This window comes from Heterodontus francisci, chromosome 8 (assembly GCF_036365525.1).
Source record: "Heterodontus francisci isolate sHetFra1 chromosome 8, sHetFra1.hap1, whole genome shotgun sequence".
Classification (NCBI taxonomy): Eukaryota; Metazoa; Chordata; class Chondrichthyes; order Heterodontiformes; family Heterodontidae; genus Heterodontus; species Heterodontus francisci.
The window spans coordinates 130,876,872-130,892,833 of NC_090378.1; the positions used below are offsets into that span (position 1 = coordinate 130,876,872).

The 15,962-nt window shown below is 44.8% G+C and overlaps 1 protein-coding gene across 4 annotated transcripts in view; it reads right to left on the reverse strand.

Annotated features, from left to right (window-relative positions):
- The window catches only part of cop1 (COP1 E3 ubiquitin ligase), a 173,041-nt gene that overhangs the window by 29,081 nt on the left and 127,998 nt on the right, over positions 1-15,962 (reverse strand). For all 4 annotated transcript variants that reach the window (XM_068038008.1, XM_068038007.1, XM_068038006.1 and 1 more), the window contains 3 exons: positions 10,616-10,724; positions 4,707-4,788; positions 3,558-3,674 (listed from right to left, as the gene is read on the reverse strand). In XM_068038008.1, coding sequence (XP_067894109.1) covers positions 3,558-3,674; positions 4,707-4,788; positions 10,616-10,724 — 308 coding nt within the window. The remainder of the gene's footprint in view (positions 1-3,557; positions 3,675-4,706; positions 4,789-10,615; positions 10,725-15,962) is intronic.

Consider the following 15,962-nt stretch of genomic DNA (forward strand, 5'->3'; position numbering starts at 1 on the left):
GATGTCTGAATGGAAACCATTCTGTTATAATGGTGCTACTTCACACTATATATTTTGATTTGGACTCTAAGTCAGTCTGTCTCCAGACCCTTTGTTAGTTCATTCATGTAGATAGGAGTCATCAGTATGCCAGAAAACAAAGAAGAACAGTACAGCACAGGAACAGGCCATTCGGCCCTCCAAGCCTGCGCCGATCTTGATGCCTGCCTAAACGAAAACCTTCTGCACTTCCGGGGCCCGTATCCTTCTATTCCCATCCGATTCATGTATTTGTCAAGATGCCTCTTAAATGTCTCTATGGTAACTGCTTCCACCATCTCCCCCGGCAACAAGTTCCAGGCACTCACCACCCTCTGTGTAAAGAACTTGCCTCGCACATCCCCTCTAAACTTTGCCCCTCGCACCTTAAACCTATGTCCCCTAGTAACTGACTCTTCCACCCTGGGAAAAAGCTTCTGACTATCCACTCTGTCCATGCCGCTTATAACTTTATAAACCTCTATCATGTCGCCCCTCCACCTCCGTCGTTCCAGTGAAAACAATCCGACTTTATCCAACCTCTCCTCATAGCTAATGCCCTCCAGACCAGGCAACATCCTGGTAAACCTCTTCTATACCCTCTCCAAAGCCTCCACGTCCTTCTGGTAGTGTGGCGACCAGAATTGCACGCAATATTCTAAGTGTGGCCTAACTAAAGTTCTGTACAGTTGGGTGCTCCTTTCAATTTCAATGGGTTCTCCCCAGAGCTATTTCAGATGAGGTTAACAAGTTTCCTCCTCAGACAGAGGTGTGTACCGTCAGTATAGGAGGGGTCACATGACCACTACTCCATTTTGGCTGTGGTACAAGTGTCCATGTTTTTGCGATTCAATTTAACAGTTGACTTTTTATTTTCATAATTCCTCCAATTCATTATTTCATCACAGCTCCTACCAAGCATGGCGGCATGACTCCAGCCAGTGGAGTGTTTTCCCACGGACTCTCACTGACTTCAATTTTACTAGGGCTCCTTGATGCCACACACTGCCAAATGCTGCCTTGATGTCAAGGACAGTCACTCTCACTTCATGTTTGGAATTCAACTCTTTGGTGCATGTTTGGACCGAGGCTATAATGAGGTCTAGAGTCGAGATGTCCTGGTGGAATCCAAACTGAGCATCAGTAAGCAGGTTATTGCTCAGTAATTGCCACTTGATAGCACTGTTGACGACACCTTCCATCACTTTGCTGATGATTGAGTGGTAATTGGCTGGATTAGATTTGTCCTGCTTTTTGTGGACAGGACATACCTGGGCAATTTTCCACAGTCAGGTAAACGCCAGTGTTGTCGGTATACTAGAACAGCTTGGCTCAGGGCACAGCTAGTTCTGGTAAACAAGGAACCAGCCACAATGTGTAAACTACAGGGAACCACCTATAATCAATCAAGGACATGTGCATCATTCATACAGCTAGCATTTATTGCTGGTCGCTAACTACCCTTGAAGGTGGTGATGAGCCGTCTTCTTAACCACAACTGAATAGCTTGCTAGGCTAGTTCAGAGGCCAATTAAGAGACAACCACGTTGCTGAAGCCATACAAAGGCCAGACTGGCTAAGGAGAGTAGATTTCGTTCCCTAGAACATGATTGAATCAGTTGGGTTTTTATGATAATTCAGTAGCCAGCAGTACTAGCTTTTTATTTAGGTGAATTAATTTAAATTCCCAAGCTGCTTTGGCAGCATTTGAATTCATGTCTCTGGATTCAGGCATTTGGATACTTAGATTACTGGTTTAGTAACATGGACATCAGGGAACCGCACCCCACCTTGTGCTCTGTGTGGACCCCAGGGAACCGCCGCCCTGCAGGGACCCCAGCAAACTGGGCCCCCTGCGGACCCCAGGGAACCACACCCCACCACCCACCCGCACTTTGCAGAAGCCCAGGGAACTGCCCCACTCTGCGTGGACCCTAGGGAGCCATCTACATACAAACATATGAAGCAGGAGTAGGCCACTCGGCCCTTCAAGCCTGCTCCGCCATTCAATAAGTTCATGGCCGAACTGATGACTCCACATATTCACCTATCTCCGATAACCTTTCACCCCCTTGCTTATCTACACTGCGTTGTTACATACAGAACAAAATCCGCATTGGGGAACTCCGCTTTTAGTACAGACACCCGACTGAAGTCCTCCCAAATGACTAAGAGCACTTGTCCTTTTCCTCTGATGAAGGGTCACTGACCTGAAATGTTAACTCTGCTTCTCTCTCCACAGATGTTGCCAGACCTGCTGTGTATTTACAGCATTTCTTGTTTTTATGTCCTTTTCCTTACTTCCTTTATTGCTTCACATTGGAAGGGGAGTGGGTTCAGTAAAATACAGAGCTGAAATTGTCAGCGTCCTGCATCTTGTCCATCGTTCCTCACTGTGCTTCAACTTATTTCCAGAAATAAGAAGCTGAAGTCACAGGATTGACCAGAGATTGTCTTCTTTTGTGAAGAGCTGCCCAAGATCCAGCTCATGACCAGCAGCGAGCCCTTAGGAAATGCAGACCACAAACATTGGCCACAGTGGGTCAGATATTGGGTTACGGAAACACAAACCAGGTGAAATCTACACTTGAAAAGAGCACAGTTGGACTATTCCAGGTTGTGGCTGATGTTACCCTACCCAGGACTGACCAATCTGGATGAATACTTTCAACTGGTAGACGATCACAATTGATTAATGTCTCAATTCCACTTCTGTGACCCCTCTGCTCAATAGCCATCTTAGAACTCTGCTGCAGGAACAGGCTTCACAACTGACAAGTAGCAAGATCCAAGTACAACACTGGCATGTTCAAGAAGCACCACTTGTGAAGACAGTTAAGGAGTCCCAGCACATTAGATTAGTAGGGTTTAGCATTAAACTGCACAGTAAGGGCAGGTGAGTTTACAATTGCCCAGTAACATGAAGAAATCAGTCACTGGGCACTGCCAGGCCCTGAAAAGCCAGAGGCAACAGGCATTTATTACAGTATTACCTGTTCTGCCCAGCTGTCTCCCTGCAGTTGAAGTATGAAAAGACAAAGACCAGAGGTCCTCAGATGGACTGCGAACAGCTCAATGCCTTGTCTGTTCCCACTGTTCCCCTTTTCTCGATAAGTTGCCTGCCGAGAGATTGACCAAGTTGTCATGTCAGAAGCACCAGTCACAGCGCACTTGCCTTGACCCCAGTACATAGTGGACACTCCTCCCACCCCAATCGAGACAGGGATGGAGGAGGTTGTGATCAGGGCAATGTGCAGAGGACATGGGTCCCCAGGGTTAATCACCTGATATCTAGACTCTGGACAGAAGTCCACCAGTCACAATGAGGAGGGAGTCAGATGGGACTGTTATGACAACCAGAATGTGGCCCAGTTCTCTGCCTTTAGCCCTACACTGAACTGCTGTGACCCCTGACTGTGAACCTAGTTAAAACAAATGGCAATTTTCTGAACAATTTCCAAGTCCAAAACACAATCCCCACAAGGGAATACTACAGCCCAAGTGATAGACATATTCAAATGGAGATCAGAGCAAGTTACCTGCACAGCCAAAGGCCAGGTGATACCTGGAGGTGGGGCTGAATTTAACACAGCAAACATTGGCCTTTGCTTCAATGCTTGCCACCGAGTTATCCAGGTTTGTAGACCACAGCTTCACTGAAATTAAACAAAAAGGGTTAATAAAACCATCAAAAGAGTCAACTGAACATTAATTGGGATATGTCCCAATCCTGGGATCAGGGACCATTTTAAAGGAGTCATTTCCCAGCCCTGCACTTGAGAAATTTGACTCCATCTGCTGACTGTTGAATTTGACAGGTAGCAATAATAGATTCACTTTTCCTCTTGCACAAGCTTGGAGATTTCTTTTTAATTCGGTTTCCCCTCCACCTGCCTGGGTTTGGGGGTCAGTAGATATCCAGGCAACTTTAAGCATTCGTTTGGAGACTGCTCTTCCTTACCGGAAACTGTCTGACTGGAAGTCCGGAGAGATCTGCCAAGTCAGAAATCTGTCCACCTGAAGCTGAGTGCTATATTCTTTGGGCTACCGTGAACTAGAGCCAAATACCATCCTTTCCAGCAGGATACACTGGTTGATCAGGAGCAGCAACCCAGGCCAATTTGCCCCCACGACCCGAGCTTTGACCAGCGAGGTACTGAACCCAATTGGATCACAGTTATTACTCTACTGAGATCAGTGAATCCACCAGGCACTGGGTGCGGTTTGTAAACTCAATCTCACTAGGGGAGCTGTCAACATATCCTGTTAGAGTAACAAACAGAAGAACACACCACATTGTAGAAACCTAATGCACTACATGCCTTACATCCCTCAATCTTCAAGCTGGACATTATATCTACTACAAGTCATGTGTTTTCCATTTTTTATGCTAACTTATTCAGTCACCTTGATTTCTGTGGCTTTTAATCTAATTGAATCAGAGCCTTTCATGTGAAACGTGGCCAAAAGTTTTCCTAAGGCTTAAATAACCACCACTGGAGTGGTGTTTAGTATGTACAGAATCTTTCCCATTTTATCCATGCTGGTGCTTTGTTGCACTGCGCAGCTCTGATTTACAGTTGACACAGCAAACTTGAATAGTATTTTTAAGTGAAGGACTGCGAGGTGCAGGAGACATTGTAGTACAGGGTTTCTATCCGTTCAAGTCACTGGTCATGTTACATTACCTTTAGCATCATCAGATCCTGAAGCTAGGAGTTTGGGATCCATTAGATTAAAATCCACACTCCAACATCGCTTTTCATGCTCCTGTAGTGAAAATGCACAGCAGCTCAGTAAAAAATAAACTCTCTACAAGCCTGTGGCAATACTGTTCTTAGATCTCTAGGATCTTTAAAACCCAGTGAACAGGGAGGAAAAGTGATTAAAACCATCCCATAAGTCACAAGCCTCATTCATAAAGAATCATTTCACTGAATAATTTGTGGCACCATTATCTGCTACAGTTTAAGTGCAGGAAAAGAATTGAATGATGTGTAATACTCTGTAGTAGGGGTGAGATGAAGGCACAGAGCTGTGGCATAATATGTAACCATAGATCACAATGTGAACAGAGTGCATTGTCAAAACTGGGAAGTTGAGAATTTGGTGATTGTGGGAATTTGGTGCAGAGGCATAGGTATCCAAAACTAAGAAGCTACACAACTAGTACTTCATTACATTCATAATTTTACTTCATTAAATTAGTTTAGAAACAAAACATAAACCAATTAATTACATAAAACTTTAAATATATAAAAAGCTAGGTTAGATATGGAAAGCAGCACGATCCCTGGTGACCACATCTGCAATAAGTGTCAGCAACTCACGGCACTTCGGCTCGAGTTGTTAAGCAGGAGAGAGATGTGCAGACAATGTGATGCATCAGAGGGAGAGTTACCTGGACATTTAGACCCAGGAGGCAGTCACACCCCTTAGGTAGTGGTTTAAATTTGGTTAGTGGTCACGGACAGGAAGATGTGACTGTGACTCAGACGGGTAAGGGAACTGCAGATGCAGTACTCGCATAACCTCAGCCTTTGCCCATAACCAACACGTACTTGTTATGGGCTACTTATGTGGATGGGAACAAAGAACATAAGAAATAGCAGGAGGCGGCCATATAGCCCTCAGGCCTGTTTCACCATTCAGTAAGATCATGCCTGATGTCTAATATCTTAGACAGTCTTTGGATCTTCGCCCAGAAAATCAGAATGTAGTATGGTTGGGGTTAAGAAATAACAACGGCAGAAAACAGTGGTGGGAGTAGTTTAAGGCCCCCTGCTGTAATTATAGTGTTGTAGAGGGTCTAAATCAGGATATTACAGGAACATGTAACAATTGTTGCAATTATCATGGCAGAATTTAATCTTCATATAGACTAAAAGTAACTTGGAGGACAAGTTCATGGAATACATTCAAGACAAGAATTTTCAGAACAATGCGTCAAGGAACCAACTGGAGAACAGACTATTTTAGATCTAGTACTTGTGTAGTAAAGGATGCTCTGAGGAAGAGTGATCATGTAATAGAATTTCATATTGAGTGTGATGTGGTTAAGCACAAAACTAGGGTCTTGCATTTAAACAAAGCCTATTACAGAAGCATGAGGTAGCTGAGATAGATCACATAAGAACACAAGAAATAGGAGCAGTAGGCCATTCAGCCCTTTGAGCCTTCTCTGCCATTCAATGAGATCATGGCTGATCTTCTACTTCAACACTATTTTCCTGCACTATCCCCATAACCCTTGATGTTTTTAATGTGCAGAAATCTATCGCTCAGTCGTAAACATACTCAAAGACTGAGCCTGCAGAGCCATCTGGGGCAGAGAATTTCAAAGATTCACCACCCTCAGTAAAGAAAATTCCTCCTCATCTCAGTCCTAACAGCCTGCCCCTTATTGAGACTGTGTCCCCTGGTTCTAGACTCCGCAGCAATTGGGAAATTAGGTGGAGAGATTATGCTGGGAGATAAGCAATGACAAACATTTAAAGAAATAATTCATAATTCTCAATGAATATATATTCCCTTGAGAAGTTAAAACCTCTACTGCAAAAATGGTACAACCATGGTGAACTAGAGAAGTTAAGAGTAGTAACAGATTAAAAAGGCTTATAATGTTGCCAAAATGACTGAGGATGAGGAGGGGTTTAAAATCAGCAAAGGATCACCAGAAATTGATATGGGGCGGGGGGGGGGGAAAAAGTAAAACGAGAGCAAATTATAAAGAAATATGAACACTGATTTGAAGAGCTTCAGAAAATATATGAGATGAAAGTAAACATGGGACACTCAGCAGCAGAGACAGCAGAAATTGTAATGGAGAAAAGGAAACAGCAGAGACAAACAAATATTGTGTGTGTGTCTGTCTTCACAGTGGAAGACTCAAGGAACATACCAACTGTGGGGAACCAATGGTCTAATGAGAGTGAGGGATTTACAGGAATTATTAGTGAAGAAAAAGTCCTGGAGAAATTAATGGTACTCAAACTCCTTGCACATAAATCACAAAGCTAACTTGAAAGTACAGCAAGCAATTTGGAAAGTAAATAGTCCGTTAGCCTTCACTGCAAAGCAGTCAGAGAATAAGGATAAAGAGGTTGGGACAGTCTACACCTGAACTGTGCTGGGGCCGGTGTTCTAGCAAGCCGCGTAACTAGGAAAGCGGAGAGGGTTTGAAACTGAATATTGGAGGCAAGGGTTCAAATTTGGGAAGATATGGTAAATCAAGGAGTAGAGACAAGGCAAGAGAGGAAGGTATTAATATGGAAAATGATAAACCGACAATGACAGGAAGGGATTGAGCGCACAAATCTAAGAGTAAATCAACAGATAAGGCTAGAGGCTACAAAAATAATAAAAGGACAAAACTAAAGGCTCTGTATCTGAATGTAGGTAGCATTCAAAACAAAACAGATGAACTGAGTTTGTAAATAGAAATAAATACTTAAGATCTGATAGCCATTACAGAGGCATGGCTGCAGGATGACATAGGTTGGGACCTGAATATTGAAGGGTACATGGCATTTTGGAAGGATAGGAAGCTAGGGAAAGTTGGAGGGGTGCCTCTGTTAATTAAATGATGGTATTAGCGCAATAGAGAGGGATGACCTAAGTTCAGGAAACCAGGATGCAGAAGCAGTTTGGGTAATGAGAAATCATAAAGGCAAGAAGTCACACAGGCCACCTAACCTTAACCACACCATGGGATGGGGTATAAAGGAATAAATAATGGCAGCCTGTCAGAAAGGTACGGCGAAAACCACGGGGGGTTTTAATCTACGTATAGACTGCAAAAACCAGATGGGCAGAGCCGCCAAGATGAGTTCCGAAGAAGGGTCACTGACCCGAAACGTTAACTCTGCTTCTCTTTCCACAGATGCTGCCAGACCTGCTGAGTGATTCCAGCATTTCTTGTTTTTGTTTCAGATTTCCAGCATCCGCAGTATTTTGCTTTTATTTATATGAGGAATACATAGAATGTTTTCGGGATAATTTCTTGGAACAATACGTTCTTGAGCCAACCAGGGGCAGGCTAAACTAGATCTGGTATTGAGCAACGAGATAGGATTAATTAATGACCTCATAGTTAAGACACCCCTAGGTAGCAGTGATCATATGATTCAATTTTACATTCAGTTTGAGGGACAGAAAAGTGGGTCCAAGACTAGTATTTTAAACTTAAATAAGGGCAATTATGAGGGCACGAAAGCAGTGCTAAAGTAAACTGGCTAATTAGGTTAAGGGATAGGTCAGTAGAGATGCCGTGGCAGACATTTAAGGGAATATTTCAGAATACACAGAAAAGATAAATTCCAAGGGGGGGACCCGCCATCTGTGGTTAACTAAAACAGTTAAAGATAGCATCTTAGTTAAAAAGCTAAAGAAAAAGCCTATAACTGCGAAAAGGTGGGTGACAGGTCAGAAGTTTGGACAGAATATAAATAACAGCAAAGAAGATTTTAGTTCAGACAGGCATCAAGATCGTGCAGGTTTGGAGGGCCGAATTGCCTGTTCCTGTGCTGAACTGTTCTTTGTATGATGAAAAGATTGATAAGGAAGGTAAAATTAGAGTATGTGAGAAAACTATCTAGAAATATTAAGACAGATAATAAGAGTTTCAATAGATATTTTAGAAAGAGTTAACAAAGTGAGCGTTGGTCCTATAGAAAGCGAGTCTGGGGAATTAGTAATCGATAATAAGGAGACGGCAGATGAATTGAAGAGGTATTTTGCATCGATCTTCACTATTGAGGATACAAGTAACATCCCAGAATTAGCTGTAAGTCAGGAAACGGAAGGGAGGGAGGAACTCAAGAAAATTACTATCACCAGGGAAGTGGTACTGAACAAATTGTTGGAGCTGCAGGCTGACAAGTCCCCGGGTCCTGATGGACTTCATCCTCGGGTCTTAAAAGTGGCTGGTGAGATTGTTGATGTGTTAGTTTTAATTTCCCCAAATTCCCTACATTCAGGGAAGGTTCCGCTAGACTGGAAAATAGTGATGTACTGTGTACAGTACTGGTCTTTTTTAAGGAAGGATGTAAATGCGTTGCAAGCAGTACAGAGAATGTTTACTAGACTCATACTTGGAATGGGCGGGCTGTCTTATGAGGAAAGATTGGACAGGCTAGGCTTGTATCCGCTGGAATTTAGAAGAGTAAAAAGCGTCTTGACTGAAACGCATAAGTTCGCAGGGCGGCGCAGTGGTTAGCACCGCAGCCTCACAGCTCCAGCGACCGGGGTTCAATTCTGGGTACTGCCTGTGTGGAGTTTGCAAGTTCTCCCTGTGTCTGCGTGGGTTTTCTCCGGGTGCTCCGCTTTCCTCCCACATGCCAAAGACTTGCAGGTTGATAGGTAAATTGGCCATTGTAAATTGCCCCTAGTATAGGTAGGTGGTAGGGAAATATAGGGACAGGTGGGGATGTGGTAGGAATATGGGATTAGTGTAGGATTAGTATAAATGGGTGGTTAATGGTCGGCACAGACTCAGTGGGCCGAAGGGCCTGTTTCAGTGCTGCATCTCTAAATCTAAACTCCTGAGGGGTCTTGGCAGGGTGGATGTGGAAAGGATGTTTCCCCTTGTGGGAGAATCTAGAACCAGGGGTCACTATTTAAAAATCAGGGGTCGCCCATTTTGAGGGTCGTGAGTCTTTGGAACTCTTCCTCAAAAGGCGGTGGAAGCAGAGTCTTTGAACCTGTTTAAGGCTGCGATTGATAGATTCTTGATAAGCAAGGGGGTGGAAGACTATCGGGATAGGTGGTAATGTGGAGTAATCAGTTCAGCCATGAACTTACTGAAGGGCGGAGCAGGCTCGAGGGGCCATGTGGCCTACTCCTGCTCCATATTTGTTTGTTTTGCTGCAATTATATAGGGCTTTGGTGAGAACAAAACCGTACATAGTACTGCACTAAGGGAATTAAGCAATAAGAGTACTGGGTGGTAAGGTAGAATGTAAGATATAGGAGGCAACGGCCTTATCGAGTCCGCTCCGTACTTCTACATCGTTTCCACTTTCCCACACTATCCCAATATCGTGGGCTCAGCCCGTCCCCTCCCTTCCCGCCGAGGGGCCCGCCCCGTCCCCTCCCGCCAAGGGGCTCGGCCCGGCCCGTCTCCTCCCCTCCCGCCGAGGGGCTCGGCCCGGCCCGTCTCCTCCCCTCCCGCCGAGGGGCTCGGCCCTTCTCCTCCCCTTCTCTATTCTTTCCTGGGATTATGGATCTCTCACATAGAATGGACCATCAATGTGGTTTAATAATATACAGATCAGGCTCTTCTGACTACATCTACTTGCTCAAGCTTCAACTGTGGAGCTCTTCCTGTTGAAATGATTCCAGTTTAAATTCAGTGATGTCTTAGTGTAAGAGGAGGAGACTTGCCCCAAGTGGACTGAGCAGCAACCAGTGAACTTAACATATCCATTCTTGGTGACACCAATCTCATGCATCAGTGATGCTGAGCTCACATTTATGATCAATGTGCAAAGCTGAAAAGTGTATCACTGTTAATGTGCTCAGCAGCTTAAGTTCTACTGAAATGGAAGAGAAACAGCACTGGGAAATTCTCATCAATACCAAGCAGAAGTTACTGTACCTGGTAGACTTTTGATCTCTGCCCTGTGAATCCATCCCACAGAATGACTGTCCCTTCATAGTCACTGCTTGCTAACAGGTTCTTGTGGTAACTGCTCCAGCTGATACAGCTGCAATCAAATCAGCAAAACACATTAACAGCTTCTAGCTTAAGAGCTTCCCAACAACATATTTCAATGATGTAGCCCAACAGTTATCTGCCACAACTAGGAATAGAAAGCCATAATACCCAAGTTCTGTACTACCAAGCGATAACTCCCCAGAACCTTAGACAATGGGTTAGATTGATGGAATGATAAAACACAGGAGGTGGCCATTTGCTCCATCGTATCAATGCTGGCTCTTTAAAAGAGCTGTCCAATTCGCCCCCTTCTACATAGCCCTGCAAATTTTTTCCTTTGAAGAAGTGGATCCGATTCCTTCCAGTGTGAGGCAGGATGGTGGGAGGAACCCCTGCCCTACTGCACTGGGTGACAAGACAGCCGATAATGGGACACTCTGTGGGCTCGTGGCCTGAAGGAGTGGGTAACAGCAGAAAAATATCAATGGATTCCTAGCCTCTGACCTGCACCTGTAGTGTTTATATGGCTATTCCAGTTCAGTTTCTGATCAATGGTAGCCCCCAGGATGTTGATAGTGGGGGATTCAACGATCGTAATGCCATTGAATGTCAAGGGGAGATGGTTAGATTCGCTCTTGTTGGAGATGGTCATTGCCTGGCATTTGTGTGGCACAAACATTACTTGCCACTTATCAGCCCAAGCCTGGATATTGTTCAGGTTTTGCTGCATTTCTACATGGACTGCTTCAGTATCTGAGGAGTCGTGAATGGTGCTGAACATTGTGCAATCATCAGCGAACATCCCCACTCTGACCTTATGATTGAAGGAAGGTCCTTGATGAAGCAGCTAAAGATGGTTGGGCCCAGGACAATACCCTGAGGGAGTCCTGCAGTGATGTCCTGGATCTGAGATGATTGACCTCCAATAACCACAATCATCTTCCTTTGCGCAAGGTACGACTCCAACCAGCAGAGTTTTCCCCGATCCCATTGACTCCAGTTTTGTTCGGGCTCCTTGATGCCATACTCGATCAAATATGCCCTTGATGTCAAGAGCAGTCACTCTCACCTCACCAGTTCAGCTCTTTTGTCCATGATGAAACAAAGCTGTGATGAGGTCAGGAGCTGAGTGGCGCTGGCGGAACCCAAACTGAGTGTCACTGAGCAGGTTATTGCTAAGCAAGCACTGCTTGATAGCACTGTCGGTGACACCTTCCATCACTTTACTGATGATTGTGAGTAGAGTGATGGAGCGGTAACTGGCCGGGTTAGATTTGTCTTGCTTTGTGTGTACAGGGCACACCTGGGCAATCTTCCACATTGCCGGGTAGATGCCAGTATTGTAGTTGTACTGGAACAGCTTGGCTAGGGGTGCGGCAAGTTCTGGAGTACAGGTCTTCAGTACTATTGCCGGAATGTTGTCAGGGACCATAGCCTTTGCAGTATCCAGTGCCTTCAGTCATTTCTTGATATCACGCGGACTGAATCAAATTGGCTGAAGACTGGCATCTGTGATGCTGGGGACTTCAAGAGGAGGCCAAGATGGATCATCAACTCAGCCCTCAGAACATAGAACAAAATACAACATAGAAGGAGGCCATTCAGCCCACCGTGTCTGCGCCGGCCGAATAAGCTATCCACCCAAACTAATCCCACCTACCAGCACATGGTCCATAGCCTCACAGGTTACAGCACCTTAGGTGCATGTCCAGGTACCTTTTAAAAGAATTGAGGGTCTCTGCCTCCACCACCGATCCTGGCAGTGAATTCCAGACACCCACCACCTTCTGGGTGAAAAAGTTTCTCCTCATATCCCCTCTAATCCTACTACCAATCACCTTAAATCGGTGTCCCCTGGTAACTGACCTCCCCATCAGGGCAAACAGGTCCTTCCTGTCTACTCTATCTAGGACCCTCAGAAATTAATACACCTCAATCAAGTCACACCTCAGCCTCCTGAATTCCAGGGAAAACAACCTCAACCTATCTAGTCTTTCCTCATAGCTGCAACCCTCAAGCCACGGCAACATTCTTGTAAATCTTCTCTGTATTCTCTCCAGAGCAATTATATCCTTCCTATAATGTGGTGATCAGAACCGTACGCATTATTCCAGTTGTGACCTAACCAGCATTACATCCCTGCTTTTGTATTCTATACCTCGGCCAATAAAGTAATGCATTCCATATGCCTTCTTCACCACTCTATTTACCTGTCCTGCCCCTTTCATGGACCTTTGGACATGCACTACAAGGTCTCTCACTTCTTCTACCCCTCTCAATATCCTCCTGTTTATTGTGTATTCCCTTGCTTTATTTACCCTCCCCAAATGCATTACCTCACACTTCTCAGGATTGAATTCCATTTGCCACTTTTCTGCCCACTCAACCAAACAAACCATTGATATCATTCTGGAGTCCACGACTCTCCTCCTCATTAACTACACGGCCAACTTTCGTGTCATTAGCAAATTTCCCAATCATGCCTCCCACATTTAAGTCCGAATCATTTATACCACAAACAGCAACGGACCCAACACCGAGCTCTGTGGAATGCCACTGGAAACAGCTTTTCATTCGCAAAAACATCCATCGACTACTACCCTTTGTTCCTGGTCACTGAGCCAATTCTGGATCCAACCTGCCACATTCCCCTGTATCCCATGGGCTTTCATTTTACTGACCAATCTGCCATATGGGACCTTACTAATAAAGCCTTACTAAAATCCATGTAGACCACATCCACTGCACTACCCTCATCAATCCTTCTCGTCACTTCCTCAAAAAACTCAACCAAGTTAGTAAGACATGAACTTCCCCTAACAAATCCATGTTGACTATCCCTGATTAATCCGTGCCTTTCTAGGTGACAGTTTATCCTGTCCCTCAGAATAGATTCACTATTTTACCCACCACAGAGGTCAGAATGACCGGCCTATAATTACCTGGCTTATCCCTCAAACCTTTTTTAAACAATGGTACAACATTCGCAGACCTCCAATCATCTAGTACCTCGCCTCTATCTAGTGAGGATTTGAAGATGATCCACAGCACATCCGCTATTTCCTCCCTGGCTTCCTTTAATAGCCTGGGATGCAAAACATCCGGTCCTGACCATTTATCCACTTTCTAGGATGTCAGACCCTCAAGCACTTCCTCTCTCATTATGCTTATCTTATCTAATATTTCACACTCCTCCTCTTTAACTACCATGTCTGCATCAACACTCTCCTCTGTGAATACAGAGACACTAAACGCATGAAGAACAATGCCCGCATCCACGCCTAGGTTCCTCTGTACATCTCTGATAGGCCGTACCCTTTCCTTAGTTAACCTCTTACTCAATAAAACAACTTCAGATTTTCCCCGACAATAATTTGTCATGTCCTCTCTTTGTATTTCTAATTTCCTTTTTTACTTCACCTCTGCACTTTCTACACTCTTTTTAAAGAATTAAGATATCTGTGATCATAAACTTTCTTTTTTTGTTTTAACTTATCCTGTAAGCTTCTAGATAACCAGGGAGCATTAGATTTGGCAGTACTACCCTTTATCTTTGTGAGGACATGCCGACACTGTGCCTCTACTATCTTGCTCTTGAATGCCTCCCAATGATTGGCACTAATTTATCTTTTGCACTGATGTGCTACATTCCCCCATCATTGAGGATGGGGATATTTGTGGAGCCACCTCCTATTATTTGTTTAATTGTCCACTACCATTCATGACTGGATGTGACAGGACTGCAGAGTTGCTTATGGGATCGCATAGCTCTACCACATGCTGCTTACACTGTTTGGCACACAGGTAGTACTGAGTTGTAGCTTCACTAAGCTGACACCTCATTTTGAGGTATGCCTGGTGCTGCTCCCGACATGTCCTCCTGCACTCTCCATTGAACCAGGATTGGTCCCCCAGCTTGATGGTAATGGTAGAGTGGGGGACATGCTGGGCCATGAGGTTACAGATTGTGGTTGAGTACAATTCTGCTGCTGCTGATGGCCCACAGCACCTCATGGATGCCCAGTTTTGCATTGCTAGATCTGTTCAAAATCCATCCCATTTAGCACAGTGGCAGTGCCACACAACACGATGGAGGGTGTCCTCAATGTGAAGATGGGACGTCATCTCCACAACTGTGCGGTAGTCACTCCTACCAATACTGTAACAAAAACAAGAAATGCTGGATTCACTCAGCAGGTCTGGCAGCATCTGTGGAAAGAGAAGCAGAGTTAACGTTTCGGGTCAGTGACCCTTCTTCGGAACTGACAAATATTAGAAAAGTCACAGATTATAAACAAGTGAGGTGGGGGTTGGGCAAGAGATAACAAAGGAGAAGGTGCAGATTGGACCAGGCCACATAGCTGACCAAAAGGTCACGGAGCAAAGGCAAACAATATGTTAATGGTGTGTTGAAAGACAAAGCATTAGTACAGATTAGGTGTTAATATACTGAATATTGAACAGCAGCAAGTGCAAACCTGAAGAAAAACAACCTGAAAAAAAACAGTGGGTAAGCAAACTGAACAAACTAAGATGAAATGAAATAAATGCAAAAAAAATTGTAAAAAATGTAAAAAGGAATGTAAAAAAAAAGGAAGAAAAAATAACTAAAAATGACTAAAAATGAAAGTAAAAGGGGGGGCTGTCATGCTCTGAAATTATTGAACTCAATGTTCAGTCCGGCAGGCTGTAATGTGCCTAATCGGTAGATGAGATGCTGTTCTTCGAGCTTGCGTTGATGTTCACTGGAACACTGCAGCAATCCCAGGACAGAGATGTGAGCATGAGAGCAGGGGGGAGTGTTGAAATGGCAAGCAACCGGAAGCTCAGGGTCCTGCTTGCGGACTGAGCGGAGATGTTCCGCGAAGCGGTCACCCAGTCTGCGCTTGGTCTCCCCAATGTAGAGGAGACCACACTGTGAGCAGCGAATACAGTATACTACATTGAAAGAAGTACAAGTAAATCGCTGCCTCACCTGAAAGGAGTGTTTGGGGCCTGGGATAGTGAGGAGAGAGGAGGTAAATGGGCAGGTATTACACCTCCTGCGATTGCAAGGGAAGGTGCCCTGGGACGGGGACGAGGTGGTGGGGGTAATGGAGGAGTGGACCAGGGTGTCGCGGAGGGAACGATCCCTTCGGAATGCTGACAGGGGAAGGGAGGGGAAGATGCGACTGGTAGTGGCATCAAGCTGGAGGTGGCGAAAATGGCAGAGGATGATCCTTTGGATATGGAGGCTGGTGGGATGAAAAGTGAGGACAAGGGGAACCCTGTCACGGTTCTGGGAGGG